This window comes from Ornithorhynchus anatinus, unplaced genomic scaffold (genome assembly GCF_004115215.2).
Source record: "Ornithorhynchus anatinus isolate Pmale09 unplaced genomic scaffold, mOrnAna1.pri.v4 scaffold_264_arrow_ctg1, whole genome shotgun sequence".
In the NCBI taxonomy this organism is placed as follows: domain Eukaryota; kingdom Metazoa; phylum Chordata; class Mammalia; order Monotremata; family Ornithorhynchidae; genus Ornithorhynchus; species Ornithorhynchus anatinus.
The window spans coordinates 954,608-975,634 of record NW_024396743.1 but is presented as its reverse complement, the minus strand read 5'-3'; the positions used below and the strand labels follow the sequence as shown (position 1 = coordinate 975,634).

The 21,027-nt window shown below is 63.7% G+C and overlaps 2 protein-coding genes across 2 annotated transcripts; both read left to right on the top strand.

Moving 5' to 3' along the window:
* The first annotated feature begins 742 nt into the window (after window positions 1-742).
* FBF1 (Fas binding factor 1) lies at window positions 743-14,656 on the top strand. Its single transcript, XM_029057103.2, has 30 exons — window positions 743-823; window positions 2,184-2,280; window positions 3,060-3,087; window positions 3,480-3,521; window positions 3,931-4,009; window positions 4,145-4,205; window positions 4,482-4,532; window positions 5,159-5,300; window positions 5,964-6,041; window positions 6,572-6,694; window positions 7,094-7,235; window positions 7,477-7,610; window positions 7,714-7,810; window positions 8,111-8,461; window positions 8,995-9,093; window positions 9,360-9,433; window positions 9,575-9,630; window positions 10,242-10,400; window positions 10,714-10,814; window positions 11,024-11,230; window positions 11,460-11,567; window positions 11,690-11,829; window positions 11,944-12,062; window positions 12,186-12,308; window positions 12,393-12,578; window positions 12,736-12,912; window positions 13,019-13,156; window positions 13,236-13,338; window positions 13,808-13,917; window positions 14,179-14,656. Exons 2-30 carry the CDS (start codon window positions 2,278-2,280, stop codon window positions 14,248-14,250), a joined length of 3,303 nt encoding a protein of 1,100 aa, XP_028912936.1. The 5' UTR covers window positions 743-823; window positions 2,184-2,277; the 3' UTR covers window positions 14,251-14,656.
* A 2,110-nt stretch (window positions 14,657-16,766) lies between these two features.
* MRPL38 (mitochondrial ribosomal protein L38) lies at window positions 16,767-20,746 on the top strand. Its single transcript, XM_029057100.2, has 9 exons — window positions 16,767-16,869; window positions 18,126-18,305; window positions 18,416-18,550; window positions 18,633-18,841; window positions 18,934-19,006; window positions 19,274-19,319; window positions 19,433-19,591; window positions 19,832-19,968; window positions 20,180-20,746. Exons 1-9 carry the CDS (start codon window positions 16,785-16,787, stop codon window positions 20,314-20,316), a joined length of 1,161 nt encoding a protein of 386 aa, XP_028912933.1. The 5' UTR covers window positions 16,767-16,784; the 3' UTR covers window positions 20,317-20,746.
* The last annotated feature ends 281 nt before the right edge of the window (window positions 20,747-21,027 follow it).

Genomic DNA, 21,027 nt, shown 5'->3' with positions numbered 1-21,027 from the left:
ACCGACCGACTATCCCTGAGACTCCAGCCGCCCCCCGGCCTGTGGCTAGTTTGGGATTCTTTGGGATCAGGGTGGCCCGATGGCCCAACGTAAAGCTATCGATGCCTGTCTAGGTCTTTTGTTATGTCGTCCTCTCCCCCCTTCTGATAATGAGAAGCAGCCTGGCTCAGTGGAAAGAGCCCGGGCTTGGGAGTCAGAGGTCATGGGTTCGAAACCTGCCTCTGCCACTTGTCAGCTGTGTGACCATGGGCAAGTCACTTCTCTGGGCCTCAGTGACCTCATCTGGAAAATGGGGATTAACTGTGAGCCTCACGTGGGACAACCTGATGTCCTGTATCTACCCCAACGCTTAGAACAGTGCTCAGCATATAGTAAGCGCTTAACAAATACCAACATTATTATGATGATGGCACTTGGTAAGCGCTTACCACGCGCCAAGCACTCCTCTGAGCGCTTCTGGACTGTGAGCCCGTTGTGAAGGGACCGTCTCTGTTGCCGAACTGTACTTTCCAAGCGCTTAGTACAGTGCTCGAGCCGCAGTAAGCGCTCGATAAATACGACCGAATGGAGGAAATCAAGGTCAAAAACCAATGTCTAAGGACGGTTCCTCCGCTCGCCCCCGAACCGGGCCGCCAAGGCCAAGTGCGCAGGCGCGTACCGCCCGGCCCACGGCCGCCGCGCGAGGCATGCCGGGAAGTGTAGTTCGGCTCGGAGGCGGCCGAACTACATTTCCCAGAGGACCCCGCGCCCGCTCCGGCCCTTCCACAAAAGCCGGGCGGCTGTGGTGGTTGGTGGCCATGGTGGGGCGGGGGGTGCGAAGGAGGTAGATTAGGGTCCCTGAGGGGGCTGGGAGCGGGAGGGGCGTCGACTTCGACATCTTGGGGTTTGGAAAAACTGAGGGGAGCGGGGAGGACTGTGAGGGGAGAGAGAGGAGGGAAAGGAGAGAGTGGGCTGGAGGCTGAGCAGGGAGAACTAGGGGCTCAGTTGTCTATAATGTATTAATAACGATGGTATTTGTTAAGCGCTTACTGTGTGCAAAGCACTGGCCCGAGCGCTGAAGTGTGGTACTTGTTAAGCACGTGCTATTAAAACTGTGAGCCCCACGTGGGACGACCTCATCACCTTGTATCCCCCAGCGCTTAGAACAGTGCTCTGCACATAGTAAGCGCTTACCAAATACCACTGTTTTTACTATGTGCCACGCACTCCTCTAAGCAGTTATCGCGCCTGCTGAGCGCTTACTCGGCGAAGAGCACGGACCTGAGGAAAGGCCCAAGGATGGGAGGCATGGGAGGAGGACAGGGATGTTGCAGAGCAGGCAGGAGGAAGAGATGGACCACCCTCGCCCCCCGCCCTCCCTCCCAGCCTGTCCCGGGCCGGGCAGTGGTGGTCACAGTCCCACCTTGCTACCAGGGAGTCCGTAGCCAGCTACCCCGGGCCATCCTTCCCTTGGCGAGTGGCATGCGGGAGACCCCGAGAATGGCCACCTCTGGGGGTTGGAAGATCTGGAACTTGACCGGGAGACCTGCAGGAGAAAGCGGGTTCAGGGCAGGGCAGAAATGTGTGGGGTCCCCACGAACCATTTACTCACTAGTGGGCAAATAGCCTGACGTATGAGACTCTGACACCTGCCTTGGAGGGGTGGCAAGGGGATGAGCTGTTCCTCAGTGTGGGAGAGGAGGACAGTTGGAGTCCAATGGCCCCTAGAATTCTCCTGCCCTGCCTTTTGCTAGTTGTATTTTTTTTATGGTATTTGTTAAGCCCTTACTATATGTCAAGCGCTGGTCTAAGCTCCGGGATAGAGACAGTCAGGTTTCCGTTTTGTGTTAATCGAGCCCGGAACCGAGACCCGAACTCCAGACCCAGCTTTATCGCTGGCTTGCTGGGTGACTGTAGGCAAGTCACGTCCTCTCCGGGCCTCAGGTCCCACATCTCTAAAATCAGGATCAGAGCTCTGTTGTGCCTCTCCGATCATCTATTCTACGTGAGACAGAGATTGTGTCCAATCTGATTATCTCATTTCCACCCAGACCCTGGCACTGAGAGAGCACTTAATTAATGCTGTAATGTTATCGTTACTTTTAAACTGACTTGGCCCTTGTGGAAAAGACCGGAGTGGGCTGAGATGCCAGTGCTCAGAGGCAGGTCGGTTGCCCGGGTGTCATGTTTATTTTCCTTACCAGGCTAGGTCAGATGTGGGCCGACTACCCACCCATCAGGTGACACGGAAGTGGATCGTGACCCAAGAAACCCTTGGCAAGGAGCCGCACTCTGGAAATGGTAGGTGGGCATCGCCACCTGGCAGCCTGAAAATGTGTAATCTAGAAGATTGAAGGTACAGTTTGCTCCCTTGGCTGTCAAAACCCAACTGGCACACCCTACAGGGGGTGGGACCCAAATCCGGTGGGCGCTGACTGATCATTTTCTCACTGTTCTGGCTGGGTGGTGGGCACCAGATCCGTTGAGCTGAGCGCTTCCATTCTGGGGAGAAGCAGCGTGGCCTAGTGGAACGAGCCCAGGGCTGGGAGTCAGAGGACCTGGGTCCTAATTCCAACTCTGCCATCTGTCTGTTGTGTGACTTTGGGAAAGTCAGTTCACTTCTCTGGGCCTCAGTTATCTCACATGTAAAACGGGGGTTAAGAATGTGAGCCTTATGTGGAACAGGGACTGTGTGTCCGACCTGCTTATCTTGTATCTATCCTAGTACTCAGTACAGTGCCTGGCACATAATAAATGCTTAACAAGTACCATTTAAAAAAAAGATAAACATCTATCAATTAATGATATTCACTGAGTGCTTCCTCTGTGCAGAGCAGTGTACTTGGGAGAGTAGAATACCAGAGAGTTGGTAGACAGTTTCCCAGCCCCACCAGGAATTTACAATCTAGAGGAGGTGACTCGAAGACCACCATTTGAGAGAGCTTCCAGGGCGAATGGCAAATTGGTGACCAGCCCAGCTCACATTCACCTTCTCCCAGCCGCAGACTCACGGCTACTGACTATTGAAACTGTGATTCATTGCTCGATTGGTTTAATGCAACATCTTTTCTCCTCCCTAGGCTCCCAAAGCCAAGAAAGGACTGAGAGGTGAGTGCAGAGGCTAGGAGAACCAGCATAAAGGTTTCCCTTGCCTCGGCCCATATCCTTAGAGGCCCCTCCATGGGCTCGAGGCCTGTTTTCTCTGCCTTGGGTGGGTCAGAGGGCAGTGCTGATGCAGACTGTAGTGCCCCACACCCCAGGAGGGCACAGCTCTCCCAGCTGGTTGGCAGTGCACTAGGACTGCTTCTGAACCGCAGGGTGCTGGTGAGGTGGCATGGGCCAGAATGAATGAGGATACCACCCCACCCCCCACAAGAAGTGTTGACCCTGGAGGGATAGAACCAATTGGGCCAGTTTGGTTCCACATCTGACATCTGTCCCACGGGCTGGGCTCGGTTTGGGCACCCTTTTCTCTACCCAAGTTTCCACTTCTCTTCCAGCCTCCATTGATGATGTCCTCGGGGTTCTCCTCGGCGAAGACGGTGAGTGTCCCTTCCCCCATGAGGCTGAGTCGGGCCTTTCTCTCCTCTCAATCCCGTCTACCCTTCTGTAGCCACCCCCTGCCTCTCTGGGCAGGAGGTAGTCCTGGATGGGGGCTGCGGGCCCTGAACCCCAGAACAAGGTACCGGGCTTCCCAGGGGCCCCAGATAGGCAGGGAATCGTGTAGCCGGATTCGAGCCCCATCCTAACTAGCTGGGGGTGCTGTGTTCCCAGCCCCCACTGCCAACCCTCAACTCTTCCTTGCCAATGGGAGAAGGGGGAAGGGAGTAGGTCCTGGAAGACAGCCCAGATGGGGAGACTGGTTTCTGATCCCAGGCCCTGGTGGAGAGGCTATGGTTTCTGAACCCTTGACCCCAAAGTCTACAAACCGATCTGGCTTTGCCTTTCTAGACCCTGCACCTGCTCACCCTGTCCTTGACCAGGGCAATGCAAGACCGTCCCGGGAGCCGCCTTCGACAGCCGGTCGGAGGTGAGGACGCAAGAATTGGGGGGTGCCGGGTTCCCGGGCCCATCCAGCATCAGGGCCTCTGTGACGGTGTCTCCTGCCTGACTCCTGGTGCCGGGGAGAGCCGAGCCCCCAGAGCCGTGTCATCGGGCATTGCAGGTCCTTCCCGGACGGTGATATCTTTGGCCCAGAGGCAGCCCAGTTCGACAAGGAGGCTGAGGTGAGCCTGCCCTGGGACTCTGTGGGGCCGGCGCCCCGGTGACTCCTTGGCACTGCAGGGGTGGACCAGGCAGGGCGCCATGGGAGCAGATTTCTGCTTTCAGAGCAGATTCGTTCCCCAAGCCTCCATGTGGCTGTCCGAGCCCAGTCCTGAAGGGGGAGGGTGACGCCGTGGCCGCCTCCCAGCGATGTGCTAACGTGAATGTGTGCGTGCATTTGTCTATGTGTGCGTATTTGCCTGTCTGCTCTTCTGCCTTTTCCCTCTGTGGGCACTTAGGTCTCGGAAGTCTCCGACGCCGACCCGGAAGCTCTACTCCAGTCGATGAAGGTAGCCTGCTGCTCTGGAACTCTTGCCATGCACTGTGCTAAGCGCTAGGGTAGATACAAGATAATCCAATCGGGCACAGGTCCTGTCTGCCCTGGGGATCACATTAAAGAGGAAGGAAGAACAGACCTTTTATCCCTACTCTGCCGACGAGGAAACCAAGGCCCAGAGAGGTTCAGTCACCCGGCAGTCCAGGGGCAGAGCCAGGACCAGAATCCAGGACTCCCGATTCCCAGTCTGGAATTGTTTCCGCTAGGCCTTGCTACCCATTATCCCCATTCTACAGGTGGGAAAGGCAAAGCCAAGAGAGGCAGCCTTCCCTCAACTTAGCCAAGGTCGCTCTGCAGGCTTTTGGCAAGTTTGTTCTGGGCCAAGCACTCAGCAGGGTGGTCAGTGCTGGAAAGGTAGAGGCTAGGAGGCCCAGGCCCACCCGCGGCTCTGCAGGCGGTGGTGGGACCTCAGGCCAGGGCCTCAGTTTCGCCTCAGGATAGTGGGGAGGGTCCACCAGCCCTCCCGCTTCGAGTCCAGAGACCACATAAGACCCTAGGCTCAGAGGAAGGTCTAGGGAACAACCGACGGAGAGGAGCCACGGGGCTTCCCCAGTGACCCTGCCCCCCCTGCTTTCCCAGGACATGGATGAAATGGATGCCGTCCTCCTCGGCCGGAGGAGATCCAGTCCGGTGGCTAAGGCCGTCGCAAAGGGTTCTGGGAAGGAGGAGTCGCCCGGTGACCCCCCAAGAGCTGCAGGGACATTTACCGCTAGGGAGAGAGGTGATCCGTGTTGGGGGTGGTGCTCCAGGAGCCCCTCCGGGGAGACGCTGGAGCTCTTGAGGGAGAACAGGAGGGAAGCCCCCAGGCTCTTGCAGATTTCTGGCTCGGAACTTAGTTTGGTATCTGGAGTCCAGGAGGCGTTCAGTACATTCCACTTCCACTGCAACTGTTGGACCACTCCTCGCTGCCCAGGGACCCTATGGGTGCCGGGAGGTGTAATGCAGCCGGCCTCGGGTGCTAAGTGGAAGTCTTGCATCCCGGGAATTGCCTCCAGGGCTCTTAGCTTTACTCAGAGACGGAAAGCCAGCGTTGGTTTTACCTGAGCAAAGCCTGGGAGTTGACTGCCTGGCTCCAGACTGCTCCAAGAAGCTTGCACGTGAAATTGGGGACCCTTGGCCAACCGGTTCCCCGGCCGTGGCCGGAGGGCGCTCGGTAATGGAGAAGGATGGGTTCCTTCTCGGGGGCCCTGAGGCCCTTCCCTGCTCAGCGGCCACCTGATATATTCATTCCACCTCAGCCTGTTGGGGGGCTCTCAGTGTGGTGGGGTCTGAGCTCTCGGCACAGGCCGAGGAGTAGTCGGGTGGAGGTTGTTGTGGGGCGGGGTTGATGATGGCCGAAGCAGGGAGAGAATCCTGCCCAAAGCCCTTGGCTCCAACCCCGTAGGAGAGGCCTCTCGCAACCAGAAACCCCATCCCTCCATCGGCGGCTCTGGCCGGCAGCCCCGGAAGTTCTCCTTCGAAGGTACCGGGCCCTCGGCCCTCCGGCCCCCCCAGCCACCCCTCCTCTCCCTGGGGCCCCTCATCCCTGAAGTCAGCTCCTACCCCATCTGGCCAGGCGCAGAGCAAGCCCACACCGGGAGGGAAGAAGCCGCGTGTCACTTGCCCCCTGAACTCCCCAGGCAGCCCCCCATGGGACCTAGAGGGTTAGAAATCGGAATGGGCCGGAGCCTGGCCTGGGACCGGATGAGGGTATCCGGAAACAGTGGGTGAAATTGGTTTCTCTGCTGCCTCTTTTGCCACTGGGGCTCTACCGGCAGCTAGGCCCCGCAGCCCTGTCCCCCAGGTCAGTTCAGGCCGGACGGGGTTGCGGGGGACCTGGTCACTTGGGTCTGTGTCCGATTCCCTGGGGGGTTCTGGCTCACCTCGCTCTGCCCCCGGGAGGTTCTGTCCCCGTAGGGCAGAGGGAGCAGGAGGTCGGGGGAGGGAGAGAGCCACCTGTGTGAAGCGGAGAGCCTTGGGCTGAGCAGCAACCACCACCGTTCCACTTTTTAGATGCCGCGGACCCCCTGGCAGGCCTCCTCTCCGAAGACGAGGAGGGGGAGGCCGACAAGAAGACCCCGGGACCAGAGAGCAAAGCCGCTCCCCAGCAGAGCCCCAGCACCCCCAGAGAGCGAGGTATTGGGGGTTGGGAACTCCCTTTCCGGGGAGCGGTTCTACCGATCTGTGGATCCATAGTCCAGATGGGGCACCCGTGGTGGGTGGAGCACCGTATCGAGCCCTTGGGAAAAGCGCAGTGGAGTCGGGAACTACGGCCTTGCAGATTCAGATGGGCAGTGAAGACCAGGGCGAGGAGGGGCCGCCTGAATGGGGCCGGGCCCCCCAGGCAGGTCTGTGGCTTCTGGCACACCGCCTTGCCCTCCAGCCTACTTCCGATACCAAGGTTGGGCACAGCGGAGGGCAGGACGGACACAGAGGGAGAGACCGCATGTGGCCTCGGGGGCCATCCTCCAAAGGACCAGCCCCGAAGCTGGCAGGGGAGGCTGGGGTTGGCCAGCCCTGGGTTCCACTTTCCAGAACCCGCTGTCCCCGGACCTGCCAGCGGCCCACCAGCCCCGAAGAAGGAGGAGTTGGTATTTGATGACAGCGACGACCTCATGGCTGCGCTGGGATTCGGGGATGGCCCCAAAGCCGGGCGCGAGCCATCCAGGGGCAACCAGTAAGGGACGCCCTTGAGCTCTGAGGCCTGGGCTGGCAGTGAGGGCGGTACCGGGGAGGTCTCGGAGGGGAAGGGAGGGTCGAAGGCAGAGGTGGCCCCCGAGGGCTCCGGGTCTGAAAATGAACCAGGGTAACCTGGCCCAGAGGGGTAGATCGGGCAGGGGTCTGACCGCTCGAGCTCCAACCCTATCCGGGCTCCTCATGCCCTAGGGCGCTGACCCCGAGCCCCTCTGCCCTGGCAGGGAAGAGCCCCGCCCGGCCCGGACCAAGCTGGATGAGTTGCTGGGACGGAGCCCTGCCCCCAGGCTCCCAGAGCGTCCGGCCGCGGGGGAGCGTCGGAGGGGCCGGCTGGAGGATGAGCGCCCGAAGCAACCCGGTGAGCGGAGGAAGCCGGGACCCCTGTCCGGCTGGGGAGAGGCCAGGTGGGAAGAGGGGAGGATGGGTCCCGGCTCCGGCAGCGTCGGCTCTGTCCCTCTCAGAACGAGAAGATGCCCAGGCAGAGGAGGACTTGACCTTCGGAGCCTACCAGCCCACCCTGGCCTCGGAGGGCCGGCCTCCCCGACGGCCGTCTGTCAGGTAGGAAATCAGCCGTGGCCGCCCCTTCGTACCGGACCAGGGCCCTCGAGGAAGGCGGTGCGGCCTAGCAGACACAGCACAGGACACTGGGCTGGGAATCAGGGACCCTGCGTTCTATTCCCAGCTCTGCCCCTGGCCCATCATCCTCTGTGGTCCTCGGTTTCCCCCTCTGCAGGAAGGGGATGGCAAACCGTCGGTATTGTTTACTGTGGAGACGAGAAGCGGGGGGGTTGTCTGGTGCTGGAGCGGGGCCCCGGGCCAGACCTCTCTCCTCTGCCTCCCTCATGACTCGGGAAACAGGTTCTCGGCTGAACACCTCAGCGAGCAGAAGCAAGCCAAGCCAGGTTCTCCCGCCGCCTCCGCCCAGCCTGGCAAGAGAGGAGCCGATTGGCTGGGCCTGAAAGATAATGACTTTGACTCCCCGCTCCCCTCTCCCACCGTGGAGCCCAGGGGGGTGGCCGCCCGGGGCTCCACCCCAAACCCTCCAACCCTTCCTGGGGCTGAGCGGCCTGTGGAGGGGGGATCCGCCCCCAAGGAGCCATCGGAGGAGGGCGAGGAGGAGTCGGAAGACTGGCTGAGCCAGGCCCTGGCACGCAGGGGGCGAGCCAGGAAGGGGCAGGCCGGGCCCGGGGTCCCTCGGCCTCCCAGCAGGTATAGGCGCCCTGGCCCTGTCGGTTGGCTTCCCGTCTCCACCTTCCCCATGACAACCCTTCCTCCTGTCCCTTTCCAGCCTCCTCAGCTATTAGCTCTAGGGGCCTGGACGGAGGATGCAGAAATAATCCAGGCACACCCATTGACCTCCTGACCCATCTTCAGAGCTCTCCCACCCTTCCCATTAGCCTTCTGGAACAGCCTGTCTGTGGGTCAGCCACCCCCTCCGGCACGCACCATCCTCCACCCGGTGGAGGAGGAGGCGGGTGGCGCAGGCATCCTCGGTTTCCGACGTAGGGGGTCGGCCGGCCCCGAAGTGGGTAGCCGGATGTGACCGGTCACTGGCCCATTGGTATGGGTGCGACCCCGTCGCTGGGGTGAGACCACTGGGGAATGTACAGTCAGGACATGGGGAGCTCCCCGTGCGCTGACCCCTGACCTTAATGCACTTACAACTGCACTGGGGGAGGGAGCTCGGGTGGATGACTGGTGAGATGGGATCCGCCCCTACCGTGGCCCTCTGTTCTTTCCAGCCAACCAGGGGCCAGCTCCGAAGGGCTTGGGCCAGGGGTGGCCCAGGGGGCTCCGGGTACCAGCCGGGATGCCCGGCCTGCCGGACCCACCAGCTTTGGGTAGGTCTGCTGCCTGCGGCAGCCCTCCTGAGGGTGGGGGTGGGCGCACGGGGGGACCGGTGCTGCCTGGGGGCAGCCCCTGCTCTCAGGTTGGTGCTGGGAGGTTTCGAAGTGCTCTGAGCAATACTCTTGTTTCCCTCCCTCCATTCCTGCCCTCTGGATATCTTCCCTCCCTCATCCCCATCCCCCCACTTGCCTGCCGTTCGTTCGTCCGTCCGTTGGTCTGCCAGACACCAGCTCTCTCTCCTCTCCCTCCCCGCTTGCAGGGCGCCCTGTGCTGCCCAGGTGCCGGCCGCCTCCCCGAGCAGCGAGGGGCTTCACGGAGACTCCCCCAGAGCCGGTGAGCCCCTCCACCCCATGGGGAGACCGAGTCTAGAGGGCATCTGGGCGTTCCCTGCTCAGTCCAGAGGAGCTCTGAGCGGGCAGGAGGGGGTGGGCTTTCCCCTCCCCCCACGCTCACCACTTCTTGTTTGATTTCCAGAACCTCCGGCCGGTAGCCCCTGGCCTCGGGAGCAGTCGGACTTTGCGTCTGCCCAGGTAGGAGGCCGTAGTCCCCTTAAACTCTCTGAGGTCCCTCTCTGAGCCAGCAGGGAGGATCTGAGGGGGACTGTCAATTCCCACCTATCCCCGGCTAGGCCCCACCTCTGCTCTCCTGGGGACCATCAGAGTACCAGGGCAGGGGTAAGTGCTGCCCAGGCGGGGACACCCGAATGTATCATGGGGTCCCAGGGTAGGCCAGGGCTGGGGAGCTCCCTAGGAGGGATGTCCCCTGTGATGGGGCATCTCTGCCCCCAGAGGGTCAGAACTCGGGTCTGCCGGTGTGACCCCCAAGGCCCACAAACACCGCCTGGACCCAGGGCCCACTTCCTCCTACCACCCCAAGCCTTTCTTGCACCACCCCCTCCCCTACCAGGCCCAGCTCTGCCCCCCAAGATGCTCGGAGACCCTGGTAGGTGTGGGTGCTGTGGCCCCCAGGTCGGGGTCCATCTGTGGGGCTCTGTTCTGGCCCGTGGGATCTGGCAGGGCAGCCAGGGGCCACAGGGCCTCTAGTTTAGGCTCAGTGTAGGGGCTCTTGACCCAGGCCGTGCAGCCCTTGCCGGCCCGATCCCTGACGTGCCGGTCCTTCCTCACCTTTCCGTCTTCTGCAGCCCCTTCTCCCCGAGCCCCGAGGGCAGGACCTGCTGCCCGGTAGCCGGGAGGACCAGAGACGGATCCCGCCGGCCCCGGCCCAGCTGCCTGTCAGCCCGACAGAGAGCCGAACAGAGCCGCTACGGGCCCAGGCCCGGCTGGCCGAGCTGGAGGCCCAGGTGAGGGATGGAGAGAAAACGGAGTAGGGAGGTGGGAAGGGAGAATGGGGAGGAGGGAGGGGTGGTGGGAGGGAGAGGCATAGAGGTCGGAGTAGGAGAGGAGGGGCTGTGGGGGGTGAGGGGATGGCGGGCGGGGACTGTTGTGGGGGCCACAGGGAGAGGCTGGTCCGAATGCCTCAGCGGGTCAGAGTCGGGAGCCGCTCCGGGATCCAGCAGGGAGCCCCAGGGGCCGGGGTCCTGAGAGTTTCCTGCCGTCCCTTGACAGCCCGGCCCCGGCCCTATCCCCGTCCCTCTGCCCCTGCCCACCGTCTAGGTGCGGAAGCTGGAGCTGGAGAGGACGCAGCAGGGGCTCCTGCTGGAGAGTTTGCAGCAGCGACACCGGGAGGACCTGGAACTCATCGAGAACGCCCACAGGTACCCCGCGGACGCTCTCCTCCCTAGCCCCACCTCCGGCCCCGACCCGCCCCGGGCCAAGAGTGGGCTGCATCGAAACCTAGGCCGTCCCTGCCCCGGAGGCGCGGGCTGGGTTGCTTTTGAGCTCCCCTCACCCTCGAGGCCGAAGCGGTCTTTGTGCCCCGTGGGAGAAGCCCGGAGGACTGGGCCAGCAGGGTGTGTGCCGGCAGGAGCCGCGTGAAGGTGCTGGAGATGTCATTCGAGCAGCGGGAGGAGCGACTCCGGAGGGAGAACGAGGAACTGGCCAGCCGGCACAGGGCCCGCTGCCAGGAGGCCGAGCAGGCCCTGGCGGAGCTTCAGGCCCAGCACCAGCTCCGCCTGGCGGCCGTCGAGCAGGAGAAGGACCGGGAGCTGGAACGACTGCGTGACCTGCAGCGGTGAGGGGTCACCGGGGGCCGGGGGCCGGGACACTGGGCCTTTTCGACGGGCAGGGCCCGCTCGACCCGGGATTGCCCAGCCTAGTGGGCCCCGGGACTTCTCCCACCGTCTCGGCCCCGTCGGGCCTCCTCGGAGACCGCTCGGCTGACGTTCCGCCGGGTGGCTCGCCGGGGGCCGGGGCGAAGGCGAGGGGCTCGGCTGCCCCCTGAGCTCCCGTCCCGCCCGCAGGGTCTCCGTCCTGGAGATGCGCCAAGACCACGAGGAGCAGCTGCGGCGGCTGAAGCAGCTGAAGGATCGGGAGATCGACGCCGTGACTAGCGCCACCTCCCACACTCGGTACCGCCCCCCTCCTGCCCCAACCTGATCGCGCCCACCCTGCCCTGCCCTAGCCCGAACCTGTGCCGGCCCACCCTGATCCTGCCCTGGCCCACCCTGATCCTGCCCTGCTCCTGTCCCAGGTCCCTGAATAGCATCATCGAGCAGATGGAAAAGTTTTCTTGCCATCTTAGCGACCTCTCATCCCGCGTGGAAGCCGCCCACGTCACCACCACCCAGGAGCGGGAGCTGGGGGCCCGGCAGCGTGATGAGCAGCTCCGCGGTAAACGGGCCTCCCCCGTCGCCCCAACCCCGGGTGCCCCCGCTTGCCTCCCCCCCCCCAACCCCTCTCCCACCCCTCTCCCACCGCCCTGGCGGTGACCGCGTCGGCCCACAGCGCTGCAGGACCGACTGAGTCAGCAGCAGCGGGACACGGAGGAGGAGCGGGGCCGACTGCACGGGGCCATCGCCAAGATGGAGGCTCGGCTAGGGGAGCAGGGCCGCCTCCTGGAGCAGGTGAGGAGGCCCGGGGGCAGGGGGCCGGTCCTTGGGCCCAGGGAACCGGCCTCGCCGGCGCCAAGGGACGGCTGCGGCCCGAGGGGCCCGCCGTGACCTGCTCGTCTCCGCCCGGGGCCGTAGGAACGCTGGAGGGTCAGCGCGGAGCAGTGCAAGGCGGAGGCCTCGCAGCGAGCCCTGGAGGAGCAGAGGAGGGTCGCCAGCCAGCAGGCGGCCATGGAGCGTGAGGAGCTGGAGAGGGCCAAGGTCTGTGGCCGGGGCCCCGGGGCCGGGCGGCCGGGGTCGGGACGGGGGCCACCCGAAGCTCATCCGTCCATCCGTCCGTCCCAGAGCGCCTTGCTGGAGGAGCAGAAGTCCGTCCTGCTCAAGTGCGGGGAGGAGCGGCGGCGGCTGGCGGCCGAGTGGGCCGAATTCTACGCGCAGCAGAAGCTGCAGAAGGAGCGGGCGGAGCGCGAGGTGGAGCGGACGCTGCAGGCTGACGCTCAGAGGGAGGGGACCGTCCTCCACCTGGCCAAGGTGTGTGCCGCGCTGCCTACCTCTGCCGGCCCCGGTGCCCCTAAGTTCACCCCAGTCCTCAGCTGCGCCCAGCGAGGCCCCTGCCCACAGCCCCCTGGGCTCAGCTGGGGCACTGGGGGGCGAGGGGGACCGGCCCAAGCGGTCTCCCCACCCCCAGGAGCAAGCGGAGCTGAAGGTCCGGGCCGGGGAGCTGCGGGCCGGGGAGCAGCGGCTGGCGGAGGAGCGGGAGGCGCTGGAGCGGGAGCGGCGGCTGCTGAGCGAGGAGAAGGGCCGGGTCAGCGAGGCAGCCGGGCGCCTCCGACAGCGGGCCGCGGAGGTCGACGGCATGAGCGAGGTCCGTGGGCCCTACGGGGGTGGGCGGCCTGGGCCTTCCGGGCCGGGGAGCCCGCGGAGCCCGGCCGCCGGGGGCACCGGCCAAGCCCGTGCTTTGGCCCGCCCAGGTGGCCGCGCGGAAGTTCGAGGAGGGCGAGCGGGCACTGCAGGAGGCGCGGCAGGTGCGGGCCCGGCATCAGGCCCGGCTCCAGTTGGTGCAGCAGCAGCAGGAGCAGTTGAGGCAGCAGGAAGAGCAGGTGCACCAGGTGAGGACCCTCCCTCCCCCCTGCTCGCCCCCTCGCCCGGTCCCCCCTCTCCTCACCGCCTCCCATTACTCTTCCCCAGGAGCATCTGAACCTGGCCCAGCACAGGTGGCGGCTGGACGCCCCCGGCGATGACCTCCACCACGGCTTCCCCCACGGGCCCCCGGGCCTCTCCAGCCTGCACGGTGGGTGCCTCTGGCTGGAGGAGGGACAGGGTGGCCTGGGGCGGAGGGTGGGGGCTCCCGGGGGCAGCTGAGGTGGGCTGCTCAGGGGGCCTGGTTTGAGTTTGGAGCTTTGAAAATCAGTTCAGGACGGGTGGGGAGGCAGGGCGGGATGGGGCAGCGGAGAGGGCAGGGATGGGCGGAGGTTTCCCTGGGGGCCACGAGCTAAAGGATACCTAAACTTGTCTCTCTGGTCCAGGGACACCCCAGCTCAGCTGGCCCGTCCGGCTGGGGGCTGAGCTGATCCCAGGGTGCTGTCCAGGGACACCCCGTCCTCCCCAGGGGTCTCGCTGCCTCTGACCCTACCTCCGAGGCCAGTGAGGCTGTGGGGCCGTGTCCAACCCGATGGTCTCGGTTCTACCGTAGCGCTTAGAATAGCGTTCGGCACATAGTAAGTGTTTAAGAAGTACCCTGATAATCATCATCGTTCCAGTTTTAGCCTCTCCCGTCGGCGGCGGCGGCCTCCCCTCTCGCAGCCAGCCTCCCTCGGGCACCTCCCAGCTGCGTGCCCGGCTGGTGCTGCTGAAACACTCCGCTCAGCGGGTGAGTCTGGCGACCGGCTGGCGGGGCCCCCGGGCCCCGAGGAGGCCTCCGTCCCCCACTTCCCGCCCGCCCCCGCTGCCCCTCTAGACGGGCGGGGTGGGCAGCTGGGCTTCCGGCAGCCAGGATGGGGCTCACGCCCTCCCCGAGGTACCAGGTGGGGGGCAGGGCAAGGGTCGCACTGCTCCCAAGAGGTTGGGGTGTCTGGCCCCGGCTGCTCTCTGATCTGCACCGTCCCCTGCCCTCCCACCCCCTACGCCTCAGGACCGGGACTTCCTGGAGGACGAGCAGTTCTTCCTGGAGACCTTGCGCAGACCCTCCTCCCACCCGGCCTGAGCGGCGCCCAGCCGGTCCACCCGCTGCCGTTCCCGGAGGGCACGGTCCGGGCCAAGGTGCCCCCGGCGGCCACCGGGCGTACCCTGTCCGGCCTGCGACCGAACCCCGTGGCCGTGCCCCCGCTGGGCACCGCTCTCCCTTCGGGCGCTGCTTCGCAGTCCCCGCCCCGCCCCGGAGTTCTCCAGGGTGGCGGCTTCCCGGCGGGAGGGGGCAGCGGCCTAGGGGGCCGAGAGCGGCCGAACCGTGATGGGCGGCGGCGGCCGCTCTGGCTTCGGCAGCGGCGGGAAGCGGGTCGGGGAGCCGATGACCCCGCGGATCATTGGAGCGGCGGCGATGGGGCCCTGCGAAGACCAGGTCGGTTCGACTCGCGAAATAAAGACGCCGTTACTGCCGCCGCCACTTCTGACAAAATCCGATTTATCGCTTCCCCTCTTGAGAAGAAAAACAGCACGGGGGGAGGGGAGAAGGGAGGAGAAGGGGGACGGGGAGACAACTGATCTGGATGTGGACGGGTCCCCTGGAACCGAATCTGCCCTTCCGGCCGCCTCCGTCCATCTGAATGTCCGCCTCGCCCCAGCTTGAATGGTGATGTCTCATGCCGTGTCTCATGCCATAGAGAAGCAGCGTGGCTCAGTGGAAAGAGCACTGGCTTTGGAGTCAGAGGTCATGGGTTCGAATGCCGGCTCTGCCACGGGTCAGCTAACTGTGGGCAAGTCACATCACTTCTCTGTGCCTCAGTTACCTCATCTGTAAAATGGGGATTAAGACTGTGAGCCCCACGTGGGACAACCTGATTCCCCTGTGTCTACCCCAGCGCTTAGAACAGTGCTCTGCACAAGGTAAGCGCTTAACAAATACCAACATTATTATTATTATTATGCCAAGACGGTAGCCTAACGACCCGGGGTTCGAGAGCTCTGGCTCTGATCTGTGAGCTTTGCTCTGCGACACACAGCCGTATGACTGGGGCCAGACCAGGAGCTGTTCATCTGGCAGTTGACAAGGGATGGGACCCTAGGCTCCTCCATTCCCGGCTCTAAGAGATTCCCGCCCGCAAGGAGCTTACAAACGAGTGGGTGGTCCCGAGCACTTAGTACAGCGTTCCGCGCACAGAAGGCCCCCGGCCAGCTCCCAGCTCCATCATCCGGTCGACACAAAAGTGGCCACTTTTGAGCTTGAATAACCTGGTCGGTGACTCCCTGGGTGACTCAAAGCTTCACTTCGTGCAGTGTAGGTGGGGGTGACTTGAGAGTAGCCCTTTTCTTCCCCAACGCTTTTAATCTGACAGAAGAATTCGACACCTTTTCTTATGATTGGAGCCTGTTAGTTTTCATTTTCACAGAGACAGATGAGGTGAGGGGTGGGGGCGGCAGAGGGGGTACTAGACCGGAATGGCAACAGAGGGTTTGGGATGAAGCAATGTGGCCCAGTGGAAAGAGCCCGGGCTTGGGAGTCAGAGGTCATGGGTTCCAATCCTGACCCTGCCACTTGTCAGCTGGGTGACCGTGGGCAAGTCACTTCACTTCTCTGGGCCTCGGTGACCTCATCTGTAAATAATAATAATAATAATGTTGGTATTTGTTAAGCGCTTACTACGTGCCGAGCACTGTTCTAAGCGCCGGGGTAGACACAGGGGAATCAGGTTGTCCCACGTGGGGCTCACAGTCTTAATCCCCATTTTACAGATGAGGTAACTGAGGCACCGAGAAGTGAAGTGACTTGCCCAAAGTCACACAGCTGACAAGTGGCCGAGCTGGGATTCGAACCCATGACCTCTGACTCCAAAGCCCGTGCTCTTTCCACTGAGCCACGCTGCTTCTCAAAATGGGGACGAAGACCGGGAGCCCCACGGGGGACAACCTGATGACCTTGTATCCACCTCAGCGTTTAGAACAGTGCTTTGCACATAGTAAGCGCTTAACAGATACCAACGTTATTATTATTACTAACAAACCGTTTAATTGAAATAAATTTAAATAAAGCGTGCGGGGGCTTCTGCAGCCTCTGGTGAGAGGAAGGGGGGGCTGGGGCGGGGCCTGGGGTTTGGGGGCGGGGCCCGGGAGTCGAGGCCTGAGCTGATTGGTGGGGGCGCGGCGTGGGGCGGGGCCTGGGAGTCTGGGCCTGAGCTGATTGGTGGGGGCGGGGGCCTGGGGGTCTGGGCCTGCCCTGATTGGTGGGAGCGCGGGGTGGGGGCGTGGCCTTAGGTTCTGACTCTGACCTGATTGGTGGAGGCGCGGCGTGGGGGCGGGGTCTGGGAGACGGGGCCTGAGCTGATTGGTGGGGGCGGGGGCCTGGTGGTCTGGGCCTTCCCTGATTGGTGGGAACGCGGGGTGGGGGCGGGGACTGGGGCTTGGCCCTGACTTGATTGGTGGGGGCGCGGGGTGGGGGCGAGTCCCGAGAGTCTGACTCTGACCTGATTGGTGGAGGCGCGGCGTGGGGGGCGGTGCCTGGGAGTCTGGGCCTGCCCTGATTGGTGGGGGCGCATGGCGGGGGCGTGGCTAGGGCTTCCCGCTGAGGCATCGCGCCGGGCAGAGATGGCGGCGTTGGCGAGGACGGTGTGGTGTGGAGGGGCGGGAGCCTGCGGAGGCCGGGCGGCCGCACGCGGCTTCGGCACCACCGGTGAGCGGGGCCGCCCCGTCCTCCCCCCAACCAGCCTGGCACACTGGATCCACCCCCGCCCTGGGACCCACAATCATAATAATATTGCTCTTTGCTAAGCGCTTGTACTCTGTGCAGAGCACTGTGCTAAGCGCAGGGAGAGATACAGGGTCATCAGGTGGTCCCCCATGAGGCTCCCGGTCTTCATCCCCATTTTGCAGATGAGGTCACCGAGGCCCAGAGAAGCGAAGGGACTTGCCCCCGGTCACCCAGCTGACAAGCGGCAGAGTCGGGATTCGAACCCATGACTTCTGACTCCCAAGCCCGGACTCTTTCCACAGAGCCCCGCTGCTTCTCTGACCATGACCAGAAGGTCCTGGGTTCGAATCCCGGCTTCGCCCCCTGCCCGCTGGGTGACCTTGGGTAAGTCCCTTCATTTCTCCGGGCCTCAGTTCCCTCATCCGAGATGGAGACTGTGGGACAGGGACCGTGTCCAACACAGCGCTTAGTACAGTACCTCGCACATAGTAAGCGCCTATCAAATCCCATCATTATTATTATTCCTGGAGCGGCGTTAGCCTCTCCGCTCCCCGCACCGACCCCCTCCGTGCTCTTCCACCCCTGCGCTGACCCCTCCCTGACCCTTAATAATATAACCATAATGATGGTATTTGTTCAGCGCTTACTACGTGCAAAGCACTGTTCTAAGCACCCGGGAGGGCTCACGGTCTTAATCCCCATTTTCCAGATGAGGGAACTGAGGCCCGGAGAAGTGAAATGACTTACCCAAAGTCACACAGCTGACAAACGGCAGAGAGGGGATTAGAACCCACGACCTCTGACTCCCAAGCCCGGGCTCTTTCCACTGAGCCGCGCTGCTTCTCTGAACCACGCCGCTCCCCCAGCCTCCGCGCTGACCACCCTCTGCATCCGAAGCAGCGTGGCGTGGTGGCCGGAGGCACGGGGCTTGGAGTCAGAAGGTCGCGGATTCTAATCCCAACTCTGCCACTTGTCTGCCGTGTGGCCCCGGCGAGTCCCTTCCCTTCTCCGGGCCTCAGTGACCTCATCTGTAAGATGGGCATCGAGACTACGAGTCCCAGTGCGGGACAGGACCCCTGTCCGACCTGATTGGCTTGTATCCACCCCAGTGCTTAGTACTAGTGCCTGGCACGTAGTAAGCGCTCAACAAATACCGTAGTAATAATCGCCCGACCCCCGCGCCGACCGTCACCCCCCTACCCTCCGACAATCTGACCCTACTGACCTCACGTCCACAGCCGCCCTGGCCCGCCGGGCCGCGCCGCTGGGGCCGATGCCCAACGAGGACGTGGACGTGAGCCGGCTGGCCTCGCTGGAAAAGTACCGGAGCTTCGACCGCTACCGGCGCCGGGCGGAGCGGGAGGCCAAGGCGCCGCACTGGTGGAAGACCTACCGGGACTACTTCGGAGAGGAGCCAGGTAACCATCCGGCCCCGGCTGCGGACAGAAGGCCTCCGGTCGCCGCCCCGGCCGGACCCCCTCTGTCTCAGGTCCCCGCCCGGCGCCCGCGTGACCCCTCTCTCCCCCAGATCCCGAAGACCGGGTGGACATCGGGCTGCCCCCTGCCCAGACGCGCCGCCGCCAGCAGCTCCGGGAGCGGAAGGAGCTCTTGAAGCAGATCCGGAGCTCACCGGAGCTGGAGAGGGCGGCCCGCCTCCGGACAGGTGGGAGAGCGCTCCCCCACCCTGGGGGCCTGGGGACAAGGGGCAGGGTGGACCCCGCCAACTGACCCTCCTCCCCTCACAGCCCTGATCCCCCTGGAGGAGGTGAAGGCCGAGTGGGAGAGGACCGCCGGCCCCTACCACAGGCAGCGTGTGGCTGAGCACTACGGCCTGTATCGGGACCTGTTCCGAGGAGCCACCTTCGTGCCCCGGGTCCACCTCAGGGTCGCTTACAACCTTGACGGGGACTACGTGATGCCCGTGTACCACGGGAACGAGGTCACCCCCACCGAGGTAACCCCCTTCGGCACCCTCCGCCATCCCCTCTCCCCGCGGGTCTTCCCCTCCTCTGGCCACCTCCGGCACCCTCTCTGTCTTCCCGCCAGGCCTTCGGCGCCCCTGACGTGACGTTCGAGGCCGAGGAGGGCTCCCTGTGGACGCTGCTGTTCACCAGTCTGGGTCAGTAGCAGCTGTTACCCCGGGATCCAGACTGCGTCTGGCCCCTTCCCCTTCACCCTTCCGGGCCTCGTGTTGGGGGTGGAGGGGTTAGTCGGACCCGCCCGGCCGCCCCCCGGCTCCGTCCCTTCCTGAAGGGTCGATCGATCGCCAGGCCCTGAGCGCCCTTCCACGGACCGGGAGAGGCTGGTGACAGACCGGTCCCGGCCCCCCGAAAGCTCACAGCCCAGTGGCCCCCCGGATAAGGAGGTTCTCTGTGTTTGCCTGCAGACGGGCACCTCCTGGAGCCAGACGCCGAATACGTCCACTGGCTGGTGTGAGTATGTGGGGGCGGGGCCCGGGATGGGCCGGGGAGCAGTCCAGGGGGCGAGACGGCAACATCGTGCCAACCGGTGGGTGACCGGATCCGCCCTGCTCGTCCCCAAACAGGACCAACATCCCGGGGAACGAGGTGGCCGCGGGCCAGGAGCAGTGCCACTACCTGCCCCCCTTCCCCGCCCGGGGGACCGGTTTCCACCGCCTCGTCTTCCTCCTCTTCAAGCAGGACCACCTCATTGACTTCTCCGAGGACACTCGGCCCTCGCCGTGGTAATCCCCTCCCTGCCGGGTTACCCCCGGCCACCGCCGTCATCTCTCATACCCCCATCCTCCCTCTTCACCTTCTCCTCTGCTCCTTCCACCGTCTTCCCCCCAGCAGGACCGGCAGGAGCTGTCCGAGTGGGTAGAGAGCCCGGCAGAGCCCGTGGCGGGACTCTGTGGGGATCGGGGCAACGGCGGCCAGCTGGACTCTCTTTTCCTCCCCCCTTACCAGTCTCCCTCTCCTCGCAGCTCCAGCCTGGCCCAGAGAACCTTCCGCACCTTCGACTTCTACAGGAAGCACCAGGACTCCATGACCCCGGCTGGCTTGGCCTTCTTCCAGTGCCGCTGGGACGATTCGGTCACCACTGTCTTCCACCGGCTGCTGAGTAAGGGACTGGGAGATACGGGGGTGGCCGGGGGTGTATGGGGCTCCAAGCCGTCGGGCCGGGCACAGGCTCCTACGCGGGAGGAGGGCAGCGGTCCCGGCACTTCGCAGCTGGAAGGAGAAGGGAGACTAGGGGGTGGCCGGAGGGGGCTGGGGAGGTCAGGGAGCGCAGCGGAGCGTCTCCCCCAGCCCAGCCCGGCTCTCTCCTGCAGACATGCGGGAGCCGGTGTTTGACTTCGTGCGGCCGCCCCCCTACCACCCCAAACAGAGGAAGTTCCCCCACCAGCAGCCGCTGCGCTACCTGGATCGCTACAGGGACAGCCAGGAGCCCAGCTACGGCATCTACTGAGTAGGGGCGGACCTGCCCGGGCCTCCAGCCGGTCTGGATCCTGTGGGATGTGGGTTGGAGGGGCGGAGCCCCTCCCTGACACCCCCCAGTTTTCACCCGCCACTGCGGGGCCGGGCCCTGACGGCCGGGAAGGGTTGTCCGGACCCAGGATGTGAATAAAGGCGATTTCTGTGGTGCATTGTGGCAGCCCAGAATCCAGGGAGGGTGGCTGATGGTGGAGAAAGGCTGAATGTAAGGTGCCTGGCTGAACCCCTGAGAGAGAACCGGATCAGCGAAGGACACCGCCCCGGGGGGGTTTGCAAACTAATGACTACTCTCTTTGTTGAGTGCTCGTCCCTACTCCATTAGATTGGAAATGCAATGTGGACAGGGAATGTCTCTTATTTTGCCGTCCCCAGTGGGTCATTCAATAAACGTTGCAACTACTGTGTGTGTGGCTCAGGAAGAGTCCAGGGAGTGAAAATCAAAGAAAAATGTCCAACTTTTAAATATCAAAACCAATCTCTGGTCCGGCGAGGTCTCCGAAGCTCCCAGCCTACACTGCAGTCCCATGCTTCACCCCAGTTCTGGGGATGGGGTGAGGGCTCAGCCCCCAACTCCGAAATCCAAAATTGGCTGGGGTCCTTCTACACCCACCGACCCCGTTAGCAAAATCACGGCTCTCCTTGGGGTCACCATGTCATCTACAGCCCAGCAGGGGACAGGGACAAT

Coding starts and splice junctions, on each gene's coding strand:
- FBF1 (XM_029057103.2), top strand. Junction 9,434..9,574: donor CGGAGACTCCCCCAGAGCCG/GTGAGCCCCTCC, acceptor TTTGATTTCCAG/AACCTCCGGCCGGTAGCCCC. Junction 13,339..13,807: donor GGGCCTCTCCAGCCTGCACG/GTGGGTGCCTCT, acceptor TCATCGTTCCAG/TTTTAGCCTCTCCCGTCGGC.
- MRPL38 (XM_029057100.2), top strand. CDS start 16,785: ATGGCGGCGTTGGCGAGGACGGTGTGGTGTGGAGGGGCGGGAGCCTGC. Junction 19,320..19,432: donor GAATACGTCCACTGGCTGGT/GTGAGTATGTGG, acceptor GTCCCCAAACAG/GACCAACATCCCGGGGAACG. Junction 19,969..20,179: donor TGTCTTCCACCGGCTGCTGA/GTAAGGGACTGG, acceptor TCTCTCCTGCAG/ACATGCGGGAGCCGGTGTTT.